At 48.5% G+C, this 18,137-nt stretch overlaps 1 protein-coding gene across 1 annotated transcript in view; it reads left to right on the top strand.

Annotated features, from left to right (window-relative positions):
• Window positions 1-18,137, top strand: part of CRAT (carnitine O-acetyltransferase) — a 466,622-nt gene that overhangs the window by 281,751 nt on the left and 166,734 nt on the right. The window contains exons 6-7 of the mRNA XM_069237047.1: window positions 6,112-6,286; window positions 11,542-11,720. Of these exons, the coding sequence (XP_069093148.1) occupies window positions 6,112-6,286; window positions 11,542-11,720 (354 nt within the window). The remainder of the gene's footprint in view (window positions 1-6,111; window positions 6,287-11,541; window positions 11,721-18,137) is intronic.

Here is an 18,137-nt window from a genome sequence, read left to right as displayed (position 1 = left end):
ACAAAGGCCTGCTCTGGGCAGAGGTGTGACCTCCTCTCCCAGGCCAGATGGACATTCCAGGGAGGGGAGCTTCAAAGGCCTTGCCGCCATTGAAATGCGACCCAGTTCTCTCCAAATGGTGGAGGAGGCCGACCCCCAGTTCCTGATCCCACTTTTGGTGGCAGGACTGGCAGGAAAATTTTGTTAATTAGGAGTAGTGCCCACTTCATGCCAGTCCCACCCCTAGGGTGGACGAGCTGAAGTGGACACTACTTTATGGATTCCTCCATCTTGTATGAAAGGAATTGGGCCAGTAGGGTGAGAGCTATGGCCACTTACCAAAGGAAGTGGTCATAGGAAGGGTGTAGTCACCCTAAAGGTGAGTAGCCCATTGGTTACCACCTGGTACTCCCTGTACCGCCACTAAATTCAGTATTAAGGCAGCACCCCTGAACCGTAGAAGAAGATTCCTGTCGACCTAAGAAGAGCCAGACAAAACAGAAGTCACCCAGTAGAGAAGACTGAAGACGCCAACTGACTTGGCCCCAGTTCTACCGACCTGTCTGCAGCCTTTAAAGAAACCTGCGCTCAGAAGACAACTGTCCTGCAGCCCAGCAACGTCCAAAGCCTTGGAAGGACTGCCTGCCTTCAATGAACAACAAGAACTCCTATTGACAGCAGGCTTGTCCAAAAGAAACATCTCCAAAGAAGAAAGCAGTCTGCCTGAGGAACCGCAAAACCGCCGCCTGAAACCACCTCTGCACCCAACGCCCTCGGCCAGAGTCCAAGTGGCCCGTCAGTCCACTGAAGGTTCCCCAGCGCTTCTGACCCATAGTCCATAGTGGGCATACCCCTGCTGGACCCAACAGCAAGGCCTTAAGCCTAAATCCGAGGGCGCCCCCTGACCCTAAGATGTCCACTAAGCTGTTTCCGACCCCAAAAGACACCCATGCACCCAGGGCCCCTGGGCCTTGGGGAATTAGACCGTTGGTGTCCCTACAACCTCTGGCATCTTAAATTACCTGGGCAGCTGTGGGATGACCTCTCCCAGTCCCCTGGCCAGAGCCTGCAGCCCGTTTCTGAAAGTGATCTCCTGCATTGACTGACATTGGGAGCCCAACTCTGTGTTGGTACTCTGCACCCAGCTGCCCTGTGTCGCTGACGGTGTAAGTTTGGTGCTGCCTTGTGGGCCCCCTTTGTCCTTGCTTCATCCGCAGGAGATCCACCCCTGACCCCACTCTACTCACCTGTAAGCAGTGGTTCAGCAGATACCCCTGGTCTCCATTGGATAGCATTGGGCGCCCAACGCTGTGCTGGCACGGTGCGCCCGACCGCCCCTGTGCTGCTGAGGGTGTAAGTTTGGTGCTGCCTTGTGGCCCCCCTGGTGCTTGCCTCAACCCCTGGAGACCAAGTTCTGACACCACCTCTACTTACCTGGGAGCAGCGCGTCTTTAGTCCACCTCCCCCCATACCCCCCCGAGGCTCTATTGCCTAACATTGGGCATCGACTCCAACTTCGACTGTGGCACCCAGCCACTCCCGTGCCGCTGTGGGTGCACACTTGGTATCAACCTGAACATTGCCTGGTGCTAGCCTGAAACCCTGAAGACTGGGATTATAAATTGCATACTTACCTGAGAAACTGCATCCTTGTTTTCCTTCCATAGGCTAACATTGAAGACTGTGAAAATTGCACTGTCGATTTTTGAAACAGCAAAGTATTTTAATTTAAAAACTACTTACCTTATAACAAAGTTCTTTGGTTCAAAGCATATATAAAAGCAACTTTTATTTTTCTAAATTGTTCTCAGATTTAATCTTTGCGTGTGTGTCTCATTTATTGCCTCTGTGACCACAACAGATACTTAACACAACTCCTTGATAAGCCTAGCTGCTCTCCCACACGACCACAAAAAGTGCACTAGACCCATCTATTTCTGCCTCTGCAACCTTTGGGGATATAGCGAGCCAGCTTCCTACAGTGGGCATTCAGGAGAGAGTGAAGGGAGTGTGCTGAGAATGAAAGATGAGGTATAACACATGGACTAGATGTGGAGAGTGGAGAGAAAAAGAGTATACATGGCAAACGTAACATCAACGATTGAGACCCCTGCCACATGCATGTCATGTTTAATTCACTGTCTCGATTCCAGAAATGAAACATTTTCTATATTATTTACAACAAAATCATTTTTGTTAGTCATTTATCTTAAAGAGCTAACAACCACTGGCAAAGCAAATAGTCCTGGCTTCTTTTAGAAGTATGTCAGTTGTGTTCCGTATCTGGATGCAAAAACAGAAAACTCAGATAGGACCCAAAATATTGGTCAGGTGGCACACTATTGAAATCACAAAGGGCCTGATTTAGAGGTTGGCGGACGGGTTACGCCGTCACAAAGGTCACTGATATCCCGTCCGCCGTGTTTCAATCCCATTATAGCCTATGGGATTTATATTTCGGTGGACGGGAAATCTGTAACGTTTGTGACGGAGAAACCCATCCACCAAACTCTAAATGAGGCCCAGAATTTTACTTTGTGTTTAAGACACACTCATAATTACATACGCCATACTTCCTTTTGAGACCAACCCAACACTTTTTACATCCCACCTAAAGCCACGATTAGGCAACATATGGTGCAACTGCAGCAAGTCCCCGACCAGATATCGTCACAGCCACACGATTGCATAATTTCTTTGACTGTACCGATCACATGCTTTGTTACACTGCCCATAATATCACATCGCGCCTGGCACATCCTGCTTAGAAAGTCAGCAAAGAGGCCAAGCAATGAACACTCATCGAATAGGAGTCATAGCATGATGTTAGCAGTGCCCTAAAGTCACCTACGTATGACAATGTTTACCATTTATAAAACTATAAATAAATAAAACCTCTTGCCTTTCCTTCCTGCGCAGATATGTCTGCTGCTAAGGTCATAGTTCCACAGGGCCTTAAAACTGCCCTTTTGCCAGTAGCAATCAGACCCAAAGTTTTGTGAAGTGGCTGGATGTTCTTCCGTTCACAGTAAGTGCTAAAATTAGCAAGATGATGTCTCAGCTAACCAACTTGAGCAGTTTTATACCATTCCTGGAGATGATTCAAAGGCCCTGTCCGTCCCCGTGTTACATGGCACCCAGTCCAGAGACGCACAGGGTTTTGGTACTGCCCTGGTTCAAGCCTATATATAAAACAAAATTTAATTTACATGGGGTCGTGTTTAAAGTTTTTTTTGGACATGCACTTAGCAAGCGGTCTTTGACCGTCCCTCTCAGTTCCTGATGGGGTGAGGGCAGTCTGGGGATGTACGCAGGGGGAAGTCGTGCTTTCTGTCATGTTTGTGGCATGTGATACAAATTTGATTACTCAGAAGGAATCAAGTGTAAAGTATCCAGGGTTGCACTGCATTGTCAGTAGGGGAGCTAAAATTAGAATTCAGGAGGGGTTCGTAGCCTCAAGTCTGCCTCTGCCCCACAGTTTAATTATATTTTGGGGAATGTTGTTAAAGAAACCCTTGCCTCACAGTGCTTCGGAGTGTAATATCATTCTGACAATGATGCCCTGATGTTCCGGCGGCTCTAATATATTACAAGGCGCGCACTTTGCGCTCACTGTTTGTACACATAGGCACACCAGTGAAATAAAGCTGTTTACAGAGGAATTATATTCAAAGACTGCCTCTCTGAGTGCACAGCTGTCACTGTAATAACAAAAGTTCTCTCATCCAGCCGCCTTTTAAAAAGAAACATAAAAGCCCTATTTTACTTATGAGTCCCAGGGCACTGCGAGCCAATAAAAAATTAAAGGCGGACAGGGAAAGCGTCTTCTGAATAGTTTACTGTGTGAAGATAAAGCCGCTTCAGATGTGAGGCCGATCTGACTGGGATAGGGATAGGACGGGTAGGATGAGGGAAGAGACACAGGAGACGGACGACAGCGCGAGTGAAAACACACACACTCATGGGGAGTGCTCTAATCACAAAGAAAAAAGTAGCTCCTAAAAAGGGACCCGTGGATGGATACACGTACTTGGTCATGATCTGGAAAGGGCTAAACAAAAGGAGTGGCGTAACATTTGCATGCCATGGATGGACAAATGGGGACAAGAGATAAGAGAGCGACGACGGCGCAAGCAAATGGTAAGCCTATGGGCGGGCTGAAGCCCATAGATTGTAAGCAACATATCTCTCCGCTGTCTAGCCGAGACCTAAAAAGCACGCTTTTGCAAAGGGGGCATCTTTTCCGTTATACATGACTCTGTGAAATGTAGAATTCAACACAGGGAACATCAGAACCTACAGGAGATGTCACTTGACTTTCTAATAGTATGCCTAGAGCCCTGCACCTGCCCCATCATTCCAGGTGTTCAAGATAGATTGTTTGTGAATTCCCAAAAGTAGTAAATCTGCACTCGTAAGTGTACGTACTTCTAAGGTTGAAGTTTTGCTACTTTTTCATGAATTGGGGGATATGCGTTCGATCGATCGGCCCCTTTGTGGCTTTGAGACTGTTTCTTATATACTTCTCTTCTCCAGCTCCTCTCCTCTCATCTCACTCCTCTGTTCTCTGTCCTTTTGCCGTACTCCTCCCCCTCACTACTACTTCACTCTTCTTCCATCTCACGCTCCTACTATCTCTTCCACTGTCTCCTTCTCACTCCACTTTTCTACTCCTTCCCTTTCTAGTCTTCTCTGTTGTTCCTCCCCAACCCTTTTTCCTTCACTACTCCGCTCTCCACCTTCTATTCTCTCAGCCTTCCCCATCTCAAGCCTTTCCTCTCACTCCTCCCCCCGCATGACACCACTGTCCTTTCATTACCCACAACTCTTTCACTCTCTCACGCCTCCCTTTTCACTGTCCCAGGTTTATTACACTCTGCCACTCTTACTCCTCACCTCTCACGCCTGTCCCTGCTCCTCCTCTGTCCTCTCACTTGTGCCCTCCTACCCCTCTCTGTCTCCCCCTCCCATGCATGCTTCTGTCGCTCCTCCCTTCTGCTTTCACTCCCTCTCTCTGCTATATCTCACTGTGGCCCCTCTCACAGCTACGTCTCACTCCTCCCCTCACTGCTACGTCTCACTCCTGCCCCTCTTTCACTGCTATGTCTCGCTCCCCCTCACTGCTACATCTTACTCCTGCCCCTCTCTCACTGCTCTGTCTCGCTCCTCCCCTGTTACTGCTACGTCTCACTCCTCCCCTCTCCCACTATCAGCTATCTCACTACTCCCCTCTCACTGCTATGTCTCACTCCTCCCCTCTCTCGCTGCTATGTCTCGCTCCTCCCCCTGCTACATCTCACTTCTGCCCTTCTCACTGCTCCGTCTCGCTCCTCCCCCCTCTCACTGCTACGTCTCACTCCTCCCCACTCTTACTGCTATGTGTCACTCCTCCCCCTGCTGCATCCCACTCCTCCCCACTCTCCCCTTCTCGTACTCCTCGTCTGTCTCTTCTGTTTCCTCCTTCAGATTCCTTAACTCATTCCTCTCTTCCTCCTCCTCTTCTTACTCCTCTCCTCTCTCACTCCCGTCACACCCTCCTTTTCACTTCTCATTTCTTCCTCCCACTTCTCCCTTATCACACTGTGCGCCTCTCCTGCTCTCCCCCCTCGCTCCCCTCTTACTGGCCACCCCCTCTCACTTCCCTCTGTCCACTCACTCCTTCCCTTTCTCAGTCTTACTGTCTCACCTCTTCCCTCTCCTCTGACTCCCCCCTGCACCTTGCCTTCCCAGCTCTGCTCTCTTTTCTCCCTCCCCTCCCCACATCACCTCACCCTCGTCCTTTCTTCTTCCAGACCCAGTCCTTCCTCTTTCACTCCGTCCTTTGTGCTCCCTCCTCTGGCTCCTTGTCCCTTCGCTCTCTTGCTCTTCCCCTTGCACCCTCTTCTCACTCCTCCCTCGCTCCTCCAGTTTCTCATTTCTCCCTCCTCTGCACTTCCTCACTCAGCTCTTTCCACTTCTTTTCATTCCTTCCCTTTTCCGTCCTCATTCCACACTCCATCCCATGTCATTGCTAATGACTCTCTGCTTCTCTTCTCACAGTTCCCTCTGTGCCCTACTCCTCTACACTCTTTTCCCTTAACTTACATTTGTCTCTCTCAACTCAGTTTCTCATCCTTTTCCCTGTTTTTTCAGTTTTTTGAGCTGGACGTGTACAACAGCGATGGGACTCCACTCACATCCGACCAGATCTTTGTGCAGCTTGAGAAGATCTGGAACACTTCCCTCCAGACCAACAAAGAGCCAATTGGAATACTTACCTCCAACCACAGAAACACCTGGGCCAAGGCCTACAACACGCTGATCAAAGGTAAGCCTTCCACGCTAACACTTGGGCCCAGGCTTACAACACGCTGATCAAAGGTGAGCCTTCCACAGTGACACGTGGGCCAAGGCCTACAACACGCTGATCAAAGGTGAGCCTTCCACAGTGACACGTGGGCCAAGGCCTACAACACGCTGATCAAAGGTGAGCCTTCCACGGAAGCCCTTGGGCCAAGGCCTACAACACGCTGATCAAAGGTAAGCCTTCCACGATGACACGTGGGCCAAGGCCTACAACACACTGATCAAAGGTGAGCCTTCCACGGTGACACGTGGGCCAAGGCCTACAACACGCTGATCAAAGGTGAGCCTTCCACGGTGACACGTGGGCCAAGGCATACAACACGCTGATCAAAGGTGAGCCTTCCACAGTGACACGTGGGCCAAGGCATACAACACGCTGATCAAAGGTGAGCCTTCCACAGTGACACGTGGGCCAAGACCTACAACACGCTGATCAAAGGTAAGCCTTCCACAGTGACACGTGGGCCAAGACCTACAACACGCTGATCAAAGGTGAGCCTTCCACTGTGACACGTGGGCCAAGGCATACAACACGCTGATCAAAGGTGAGCCTTCCACAGTGACACGTGGGCCAAGGCATACAACACGCTGATCAAAGGTGAGCCTTCCACAGTGACACGTGGGCCAAGGCCTACAACACGCTGATCAAAGGTGAGTCTTCCACGGTGACACGTGGGCCAAGGCCTACACCACGCTGATCAAAGGTGAGCCTTCCACAGTGACACGTGGGCCAAGGCATACAACACGCTGATCAAAGGTGAGCCTTCCACGGTGACACGTGGGCCAAGGCCTACAACACGCTGATCAAAGGTGAGCCTTCCACGGTGACACGTGGGCCAAGGCCTACACCACGCTGATCAAAGGTGAGCCTTCCACGGTGACACGTGGGCCAAGGCCTACACCACGCTGATCAAAGGTGAGCCTTCCACGGTGACACGTGGGCCAAGACCTACAACACGCTGATCAAAGGTGAGCCTTCCACGGTGACACCTGGGCCAAGGCTTACAACACGCTGATCAAAGGTGAGCCTTCCACGGTGACACGTGGGCCAAGGCCTACAACACGCGGATCAAAGGTGAGCCTTCCACGGTGACACGTGGGCCAAGGCCTACAACACACGGATCAAAGGTAAGCTTTCCACAGTGACACGTGGGCCAAGGCATACAACACGCTGATCAAAGGTGAGCCTTCCACAGTGACACGTGGGCCAAGGCATACAACACGCTGATCAAAGGTGAGCCTTCCACAGTGACACGTGGGCCAAGGCATACAACACGCTGATCAAAGGTGAGCCTTCCACAGTGACACGTGGGCCAAGGCCTACAACACGCTGATCAAAGGTGAGCCTTCCACAGTGACACGTGTGCCAAGGCATACAACACACGGATCAAAGGTGAGCCTTCCACAGTGACACGTGGGCCAAGGCCTACAACACGCTGATCAAAGGTGAGCCTTCCACAGTGACACGTGGGCCCAGGCCTACAACACGCTGATCAAAGGTAAGCCTTCCACAGTGACACGTGGGCCAAGGCCTACAACACACTGATCAAAGGTAAGCCTTCCACAGTGACACGTGGGCCAAGGCATACAACACACGGATCAAAGGTGAGCCTTCCACAGTGACAAGTGGGCCAAGGCCTACAACACGCTGATCAAAGGTAAGCCTTCCACGATGACACGTGGGCCAAGGCCTACAACACACGGATCAAAGGTAAGTCTTCCACGGGAGCCCCTGGGCCAAGGCCTACAACACGCTGATCAAAGGTAAGCCTTCCACAGTGACACGTGGGCCAAGGCCAACAACACGCTGATCAAAGGTAAGCCTTCCACAGTGACACGTGGGCCAAGGCCTACAACACGCTGATCAAAGGTAAGCCTTCCACAGTGACACGTGGGCCAAGGCCTACAACACGCTGATCAAAGGTGAGCCTTCCACAGTGACACGTGGGCCAAGGCCCACAACACGCTGATCAAAGGTGAGCCTTCCACAGTGACACGTGGGCCAAGGCCTACAACACGCTGATCAAAGGTGAGCCTTCCACAGTGACACGTGGGCCAAGGCTTACAACACGCTGATCAAAGGTGAGCCTTCCACGGGAGCCCCAGGGCCAAGACCTACAACACGCTAATCTAAAGTAAGCCTTTCCTGGTGACAGCTGGACTAAGGCTGATCTAAGTGCTGTTATACGTTAAGCCTTCAACAGTGACAACAGGTCCAAAGCTTAAACTTTCTGAACAAAGGTAGGCCTTCCACGGTGACAGTCAGGCCGAGGGATGCAGCACTGTTGCAAAGTTAGACCAACCAAGTCCTGTAAAACAGGAACAGCTGTAACAAGGGTTTCAGCTCTGATCACGTTATCTGAACACAGAAATTGCTTTGCAGTGGCCAAAAGAGGCCACTGCAGGTAGACGGTGGCTAGGGTATACAGCATCCAGGTGAGATAGGTCTAGCGGGCGCCTCCAGCATTGATCATAGGTAGTCCCATTCCAGTCCTAAATCATTTGTCAAAGGTGTAGTTTACCACCCGGACAGTTTAGCAGGTGTCTCTGCAAACAGAATGGCAGACACAGGCCTGACTTGCCCCGAGTTAATACCAAAGGCACCAGCCATATAAATCAGATCTTATCAGGCAGGGCTGCCAGTACAGACTTGAGTTATGTTATATTGGTTTGTGTAGTGCAGTGGTTCCCAACCTTTTGACTTCTGTGGGCCCCCTCTTAATCATTACTGGAACCCGGGGACCGCCCACTGAATCATTGTAGGAATCCGGGGACCACCACTGAATCATTTTTAGAAAATGGGGACCCAGGCCTAAACATTGCCAATGATTTGAACTGCAAAACAATACAAAAACTACAGAATCAAACACGTACAAATGGTCACACATTTTATTTAACTTGCAAACAAATAACATTAAAAAATATATTTTTAATAGGAAAGTTGCAGATTTTCTAAATTCAATAGAAGCCACTTATCTAGGGTATATTCGGTTTGATGCACCTGCAGTGCTCACATCAATCAATGTGAGGAAACTAATTTGATTTTTATTATTCAATTTTATATTCATTGACATTTTCAGTATGTTTTAAAATTTTAAATTGGACATTTAGCCACCTTATTTGTATACACTTTATTAATCTGTTAATATTAGTGAATTGTCTAAGCGGTCACGGACCCCCTGAGAAGGCTTTGCAGACCCCCAGGGGTCCCCAGGCCACAGGTTGGGACCCACTTGTTTAGTGTGAAATCTTAATTTGGCCTGAAAGCCTAGGTATTTCAGAATGTTGAGCCACCTTTGAATCAAAAAGACAATTCATTGCCTATTGCAGTGGTTCCCAACCTTTTGCCTTCTCTGGACCCCATCTAATTCATTATTGGAATTCAGGGACCCCCATTGATTTATTACTGAAAGCTGGGGGCATAATCTGTTAATATTTGTTTAATTTTCTAAGCAGCCGCAAACCCCCTGAGAAGGCTTTGCGGACCCCCAGGGGTCCCCGGACCACTGTTTGGGAACCACTGGCATACTGCACTAATCATCTGTGAGGGTATCCAAGTGCTTGGGCAGGTGTGTAGGTGTGTGGGCCCCAAGGTGCTTATACAAAAAGCAAGGTCTTCAGCTACTTGCAGAATTCGAGACGTGAGGAGGAGGGTCTGATGTGTTGAGGGAGGACGTTCCATGTCTTGGGTGCGATGTAGGAGAATGAGCAAAAGAGAGTGAGGCAGAGCATAGGTGTCTGGTGGGTTGGTGTAGGCGTCGGTTCCGGTATTCTGGTCCTCTGTTGTGTAGGGCTTTGTATGAGTCAGTAGAAGATTGAATGGTCTGCGCTTGTGAATGAGGAGCCAGGGATCTCTGTTGGCATACGACTTCTGTTCTCTTGCACATTTTGTTCTTATGACGATCCCTCTTCCCCTATTTCCACTGAAATAATTCAGATCCTAACACTTCCTTCTGCAGTACCTCTGTAGATGCTGGCCTCTAGCCTTTGGGAAAGGGGGTGGGGGAGTGTAAGCTGGGTGCACAGACTGGGGGCCAACACCGCCGCGTTCCAGGGAAATGGCCATCTGACCTGGATGGCATCAGTGTTCTTATGTTTTACTGTGGCACAAGCACAGAGTGGCAAAGCAGCCTCCAATCCAAGCAGCGTGGTGCCAGCTTTCCAGTTATACTGTTATACATAAGTTTGGGGTTCTGGGGGGTGGTTGAGTGTATGTTGTGTTGGAGTAAAAGAGCACATCATTTCTGTCGGAGCTTGTAGATTCAGTGCCTTGTTTTGTGGGTCTCCTAGAGATTGAATGGAGAGTCCCCCTCTAATGTTCAGTCGACATCTCAGCTAGAAGTTGTGGTGCGTCCTCTAGCAAATGGCTTCAGAATAATCATAAGGTTCGTGGGTGCGGTTGCTTCTACTCCTCCATTAAATTTAGCTTGCAATGCTTAGAAGGTGTACGTAGCGGTGTGCAAAATGTACCTTTCCGTTATCATGCAAAATTACACGAAGAGCAAATATCGCATTTTGTGCTACTTTGATTTTAGTACAAACTTCATAATTAATGCATGGATGCATTTAGTGCCAAAAAAAAAAAAAAGGGTGCCAAATCTCACATGAAGTCATCCGCAGCCACTTACGTTTTGTTTGTTCATATTACTCGGTGCTTCCAATATGGGGGAAATATCCGAACAGACAGGAAATTACGCAATGTGCTGTAACTTGACTTAAAAACGTTTTACATCAAATGCTTGAAATTACACAAAATCATGCAGGCATAATGGAAATTTCACATGGGCTTACTGCATTAATGGTTCTGGTGGGTTTTAAACCCAACCCTTGTGTGACCTGTTAGTCAAGTTACATCTATTGGAATTAGGTGTTATGTAGGTGCACTTGTGAGTTGGGGTGTGTGGCAGAGTACCACCCATGGAAAAGGGCAGAGACCCTTGTGGGGGGACACTATTTCCCACCAACCTTTGTCATTCAGTACAGTTCATATTTGGCAGCTGTCTTGTCCCATCTGCATAGTATGAGCCTCCACACAAAGGTTAAAGTGTCAATCAAATGTTTTAAGCATAAGGCATTCACCCATCACTGGGCATTTGCCACCTCAAGGTGGACTGACTTAAACACATGTGTTTTGCCCCCTTTTGTTCACTGATTGGCTTCTTGCCTAAATCTAACATGTTTACCCCCTAATGTCAGTCTCGTCCTCTTCCTCTCCAGATAAGACCAACAAGGAGTCGGTGAAAAGAATTCAGAAGAGTATCTTCACGGTTTGCCTGGACGCGCCCATCGCCCGTGTGTCAGATGACCTGTACATGAGTCGCGTGGCTGCACAGATGCTGCACGGTGGGGGCAGCCGCTGGAACAGTGGCAACCGGTGGTTTGATAAAACCCTGCAGGTAAGTATTGCACGCTCGCATCAGGGTGGGTGCAAGTCGATATTTAGGTGACTCCTGCTGGGCAGTACCCAGGTGGGAATAAGTGAGTTTGTGTTCTAAGTTTCTTGACGTATGTTTGGTTTCATCACTGAACGTGAGGGGGTGGTCACATTTATATAAATAAAGTGATTAACTGGTTCTTTACCAGTTTTATATTAAATAAATTGCCTAGTATATTTCATGTACTATAACATACCTTTTGTGTTCTGCTAAATAATGTTAGTCTTTGGTACATTTTTAGGATGCACCCCAAAATTAGGTGAGTACCCACGAGCCAATCCTGTTGGCATGTACCTGGCGTAGTACACCATGGGACGCCATCTAGCCGTAGACTCTGCCCCGGTGTCTAATATTTGATTCTCCACACTATCTCTTTCAAGTAGTTGTTCTAAATATGTCCTGGTGTTTTCTACAGCATAATTGTATATTCTAGACCTCAAGAACTACTTAATGGTCTCCAGAGTGTGGCTGACCACAACAACTGTCCACGGTAACTGTCTCTACGTGTGTATTCCCTCATTTGTTGAAGTACAGGTAACAAAAGAGGGCCTCAAAACATGAAGCAGTTTTGGGCCGATTTGGCTTGTGTTATACTTAGTGTTTTCTGTGTCCTTCTGTTCACCAGCCCTCGATATTCTCTGTAGTATGTGTGTTGGTTAGAGAATGGTTAGAGGATGTTTACTCCAGGGGGAAGTCTTGGAAACAGATCACCACTCATACTAAACTACTACTTCATTAGTAATTCCCCTCCTTGGAATTTCTATTTTTAGCCTCCACATCCACAATGATGCACTGAATCCAAAATCCCTTTGATAGGGAATTTCAAAACTTGTTTAAAAAAAAAAAAACATATTTGTTTTGTGGAAATTAACCTTGACCTCTTTAAGGCTCTCACCCATAAAGCACCAGAAAGGGACGATGGTCTCCAGAGTACAGAAGGGACCGTGCTCCAAAGACAGGCTCCAAGGCTGGCACTGTTACAGACTTCAGTTAACACTGAGCAGACTCAGCCTTTAACTGATATCCTTATGAGTGCCTAAGCTCTGCCTTCCTGCTCACTCGTCGTCTAAAAGCCGTCTGCAGCCTTCAGAGATCACTACTGTTTGCTTTGAGCAGGGATTCTGTGCACTTCCATTCAGTGCAACTTCCATCACAGGGGCAGCTGAGATCATTCCATCTTCAGTGACTTTGTCACCAAGGCATGTGACGTCACAGTGGCGCGGCACATGATCTTGGGGATCATTTTATGGGTCATCCTGGAGGCCCAGGCACAGCCTCTTCTTCAATGGATGGAAGTTCTCCAAGGCTCAGTCCTTTCCCTTTCAAAACTCTAGAGCCACATTAATCTGTTCTGGCATTGTTCACATCTGCGGGTACTTCAAGAACTCCCTTCTTTTGGGTGCCAGATTTCGTTAGCCACTTGAGAGTTTGGGCAGTCTAATTATCCCCTACTTGAGTTGAATTTTAAGCCTTCCTTTTGCATTTCAGGGCTAAGAAACACACCAGTGTCTTGGCTTCTGTAGCACCACCACTGATTCCAGGCCTATCTGAATGTGCTTTGAAGGTCTTATCACAGCTTCTTAGCAAAGAAAAGAGCATGTAAGTATAAAGCATCAATAGAGGACCTTCTTGTTCAGAGGGTTCAGCAGTAACATACCAGATCCTGCTGTCAGTTGATGCAACGGTCTCTGTATTCCAGCTCCTCTTCCAGTGAGACCCCCACAGGACCCTCAGGTCCTGCAAATAGACACTCCTCAATCTGTCAAGTTCATGATGCGCTCATTCACCCCAAAAGATCAATGTCTGCTGGTTAGTAGAGTGATATCCCGACTTTGAATGGTGGTTTATGTATATTTCTCTGTCCTCTTGCCATACTTCACATGAGAATTCTTTGGGAGTGTCTGGGTGATCAATAGAAGTGGGCAGGTTTGAAAGATAATATTGCATTTTACCTGGAGTACAAGACTCTGTCCACCACTGTACAATTATATTTCAACTTTTGTGGGGATTGCATTTTCGAAAAAATCTGCAGTTACCACAATCGTTCCGGATTCCTCCCTTCAGAGACGGGTAGCCGACCATTGTAGGAGGGATACGAGTGAGTGATAAACCTGTTTCCTTTCCAAGTGTAACCCTTGGTCTTACTCCTCTGCTTTCTTCATTAGAGTGTTAAAAATTATTAATTCATTCTTGAAAGCAACAGTGGTTCCAAAAGGCGAGCCCTGAGGAGCTGCCCTTTTTTGTTCCTGAGCCTAAAAACTGCTAAGCGTACTTCACTTTTAAACTGAACCCTCCAATCCCAATCACACTTGGATCTCTACGGTTGTCTTAACCCTTGAAGGTGAGAGGACAGGTTTTCACCAAGCGGAAAGTTTAGAAGTACATGTATTTAAAACCCTAGACAGCCAGGATCTAGGTCACATCATGGCATTGAGACTGTTCTCACAAAAGTATGGCATGACTTGCTAGAATATACAGATGCGTTAGCAACTTTGACAATGCTGCTGGATAGGTTTACCAGATTTGCTACGTTAGACCATGAGGGGTTGCACTCCAGACTGATAGCTGGGTGGAAAGTACAAACATGTTTTATTACTTGGTTTCACCCTTTCTTTCTAAGTAAGTAGAAGAGATGGATATGAAGAGCATTAGATGTCTCGCCCATGGCCTGGTGTAGGAAAGTCGTTTGTGAGTAAGTATAAAAAATAAAAGATCTTTTTCTTTGGTTATATGGAGGATTGGATGTGACTTTAAAAGGTGTGTATGAAAACTTCATCTTTTTCATGGGTGGTTAGAGGGTACTGGAAGTCTGTAAGTGGTTGGAGGGAATTGAGAGTCTCTTTTTAATATGTCATAGCAAGGATTAGACGTCTTCCGTGGACGGGTATAGAGGATGGGGAGTATAAGGAGTGTGAGAATGGTAGATGTTGAGTCTCTGCAATGGTGGATATTGTATTGCTCTTTCATGAGTGGGTGGAGGGAATCAAGAGGCTCTTGTTAGTGTGTCATACAAAGGATTATATGCCTTCTGCGGATGAGTATGGAGGATGGAAAGTATCAAGGGTGTGGGAATGATAGATGTGGAGCCTCTTCAGTGGTTGGATATAGTATCACTCTTTCATGAGTGGGTGAAGAGGTCTAAAGACTCTTCTGTAGCTGGGTGGACCGCATTGTAGGTTACAGAGGGTTGGAAGCGTCTTTCCCGTTTATAGCAGAGTGCTAACACAGCATCGTACGACCAATGTTAACTAATGGAGACGGGGGGTAATCAATGAAATGCTGCTCACAGGTGAGTAGAGCGAGTTCAGGTGTCGATCTCCTGGAGTGGAGGTAAGTCCGAGGGGGGCCACAAGAACACCAAACATACACCCTCAATGGCACAGGGGCCTCAGCTGCCCAAGTAAGAAGAGATGCCAGGGGTCGTAGGGACACAGACGGTCCAGCTTCCCAAGGCCCAAGGACTTTGGCTGCAGGGTTGTCTTTTGGTGTCGGAAACAGCTTACCTGGCTGGCCGCGTTCAGGGAGATCCTCGGATTGAGGCTGCAGGCATCACTTTGGAGTCTGGCAGGGGTCAGCCCACGGCGGACTCTTGTTCAGAAGCACTGGGGAACCTTTACAGGGCTGGTGGGCCACTTAGACTCGGGCCGTGGGCGTCTGGTGCAGAGGTGGATCCAGAGTTGGTTCTGCAGTTCCTCAGACAGACTTCTTCTTTGGTGTTGGTTTCTTCTGGACAGGTCTGCTGTCCACGTGAGTTCTTGGTCTTTATTGAAGGCAGGCAGTCCTCCCAAGGCTTTGGAGATCTCTGGCCTGCAGGACAAGTCGTCTTCTGATTCAGGTTCTTCGAGGACTGCAGATAGGCCGGTAGGGCTGGGGCTAAGTCAGTTGGTGTCTTCATTCTTCTCTGCTGGTGTGACTTCTGTGGTGTTCTTAGGTCAACAGGAATCTGAGTTCTAGGGTTCAGGGGTGCCACTTAAATACTGAATTTGGGGGTGTTATAGGGAGTGCCAGGTGGTAGCCAATGAGGCACTCACCTTTAGGGTGACTCCACCCTTCCTATGACCACTTCCTGTGGGAAGTTGGCATAGCCCTCACCCTATTGGCCTAATTCCTTCCACATCAGATGTAGGAATTTATAAAGGAGGGTCCACTTCAGCTCATCCACCTTAGTGGTGGGACTGACATGAACTGGGGGTCAGCCTGCTCTTCCATTTGCAGAGGCCTGGGTCGCATAACAAAGGCAGCAAGGTCTTTGAAGCTCCCCGCCCTGAAATGTTCATTCTGCCTGGGAGAGGAGGTCACACCTCTGCCCAGAGCAGGCCTTTGTTCTGAGCCCTCAAGAGCAGTGACTCACCTCAGGGGGCCAGAATTCTGTCTTGGGTGGCTGTACTGGTTTTGAATAGTCAGTGCCCACGCTAGGTGTTGGTAGGCTTTCATGGGGTGCCTCTAAGGTGCCCTCTGAGTGCATGTATTAATAGATCCATCACTGAATTCAGTGAGGGGTTATTAATACGAGGTGTTTGATACCAAACATCCCTATTATCAGTGAAGCCATCATGTAGCTGGGGAACTCGTATGACCAGTGCCCAGGACTTGTACTTAAAATTGCTTTCCTGTTCACTTACTACATCTGAGAATCGACAAAGACTTAGGGCCATATCTGCTCATGCAGGTAGGCCCTCACATGTAATATAATGCACCCTGCCTTAGGGGTGACTTACATATCTTGCATGCAGTGTAAAGGGGACAGGGCACACAGGGTGTGGATCATGTCATGTTTTCATTTTATCTCTGCACCAGGACACGTCTGCAATGGCAGCACTGTGTGCAGTTGGTGAGAGGGTCCTTGAGGGTGGCAAAATCTGTGCAGTAACCCTAAGGTACCTTCTTTAGTGTCCCATGCCCTAGGTGCCAATGGTACAGTTTGTTAGGGAATTACAGTGTCAGCTAAAGGGTTTGCAAGTTGGGAAAAATTACTGTGCAGTTTTGGGGAAAGATATCTGGCATTGGGGACCTGTTCAGCAGGGACCAAGTGCACTTTCAGTCGCAATTGCACCAGAAACCAGGCAAAAAGTGTGTGGGGGGTGTGACCATATCAAGAGGCACTTTTCTACAGCAACCCTCTGGGATACACTTGATAAACATACCCACCGAGAATATCTCTAGAGGCTTCGTGCAGAGGGAGGCAAGTCAGGGTGACTGCTTGCCTGGCTCCTAAAATGAGAAACCCCTTCTCCTTTAATCTTATCCTTAAATAGTCTAGATGGGATCAGAGCAGTGACGCAGAGCGGCATAAATGCAGCCCTGGTGGACTATCTGACTCCGCTTTACACAAGACTGGCTGCCACTGACCAGACACACCCTCGGGACTTTCTAACTGCTCTCCCCATACCTAGACTCTCTGGACGGGACAGTGAGGGGCCAGAGAACGAAATCACAAGGGAGGAGTTGCTGGCTGCCATCAGCAGTCTAGCCACTGGGAAGATGCTAGGAGGAGACCGTTATCCATCTGAGTTCTTCCAAGTTTATGCTGCAATACTGGCAGATAGACTCCTAGAAGTATATATGAAGGCCTTTCGAGCAGGCACTCTACCTGTGACCATGAGAAAACCTGTAATCATTATAGTCCTAAAACCAGACAGATCCCCCGATGAGATGGCCTCTTACTGGCCCCTTTCCATGCTGAATGTGGGCACTAAAGTGATGTTCTGGGTGATATCCTCCAGACTCTTGTTTAAAGTTGGGGCACTTGTACACGAGGAGAAATGTGGGTTCGATGGCATATGTTGCTGCAGATTCACATGTTTGGCACAGTCCGCTGCCTGGTGTTGGGCTCGGAGTATTACAAGTTGTTTTTCTTCGAAGAAGTCTTTTTGGTCACGGGACCGAAGGACTCCTCCCTCCTCGGCTCCATTGCGCATGGGCGTCGACTCCATCTTAGATTGTTTTTTTCCGCTGTCGGGTTCGGACGTATTCCTTTTCGCTCCGTGTTTCGGTTCGGAAAGTTAGTCAGAATCTCGGAAGAAAGCGTCGGTATTGTTCCGTTCGGTATCGGGATAGTTAGGTACATCGACACCGATCATCGGAAGACTTTGGGGTAGTTTCGATCCCCCATCGGGGCCTGGTCGGCCCGACCGCGTGCGACATCGAAGCCGATGGAACGGACCCCGTTTCGTTTCTGCCCAAAATGTCACAGTAAGTATCCTTATACAGATCAGCACTTGGTCTGTAACTTGTGCTTGTCCCCCGAGCACAAGGAGGATACCTGTGAAGCCTGTCGAGCCTTCCGGTCCAGAAAAACACTCCGGGACCGAAGAGCCAGGCGTCAACAAATGGCGTCCACGTCGACAAAACAACGTTTCGACGAGGAAGAGGAAACAT

The sequence above is a fragment of the Pleurodeles waltl genome, chromosome 6, assembly GCF_031143425.1.
Source record: "Pleurodeles waltl isolate 20211129_DDA chromosome 6, aPleWal1.hap1.20221129, whole genome shotgun sequence".
Lineage (NCBI taxonomy): Eukaryota > Metazoa > Chordata > Amphibia > Caudata > Salamandridae > Pleurodeles > Pleurodeles waltl.
The sequence above is the reverse complement of the archived record's forward strand: the minus strand, read 5'-3'. Positions and strand labels throughout refer to the sequence as shown.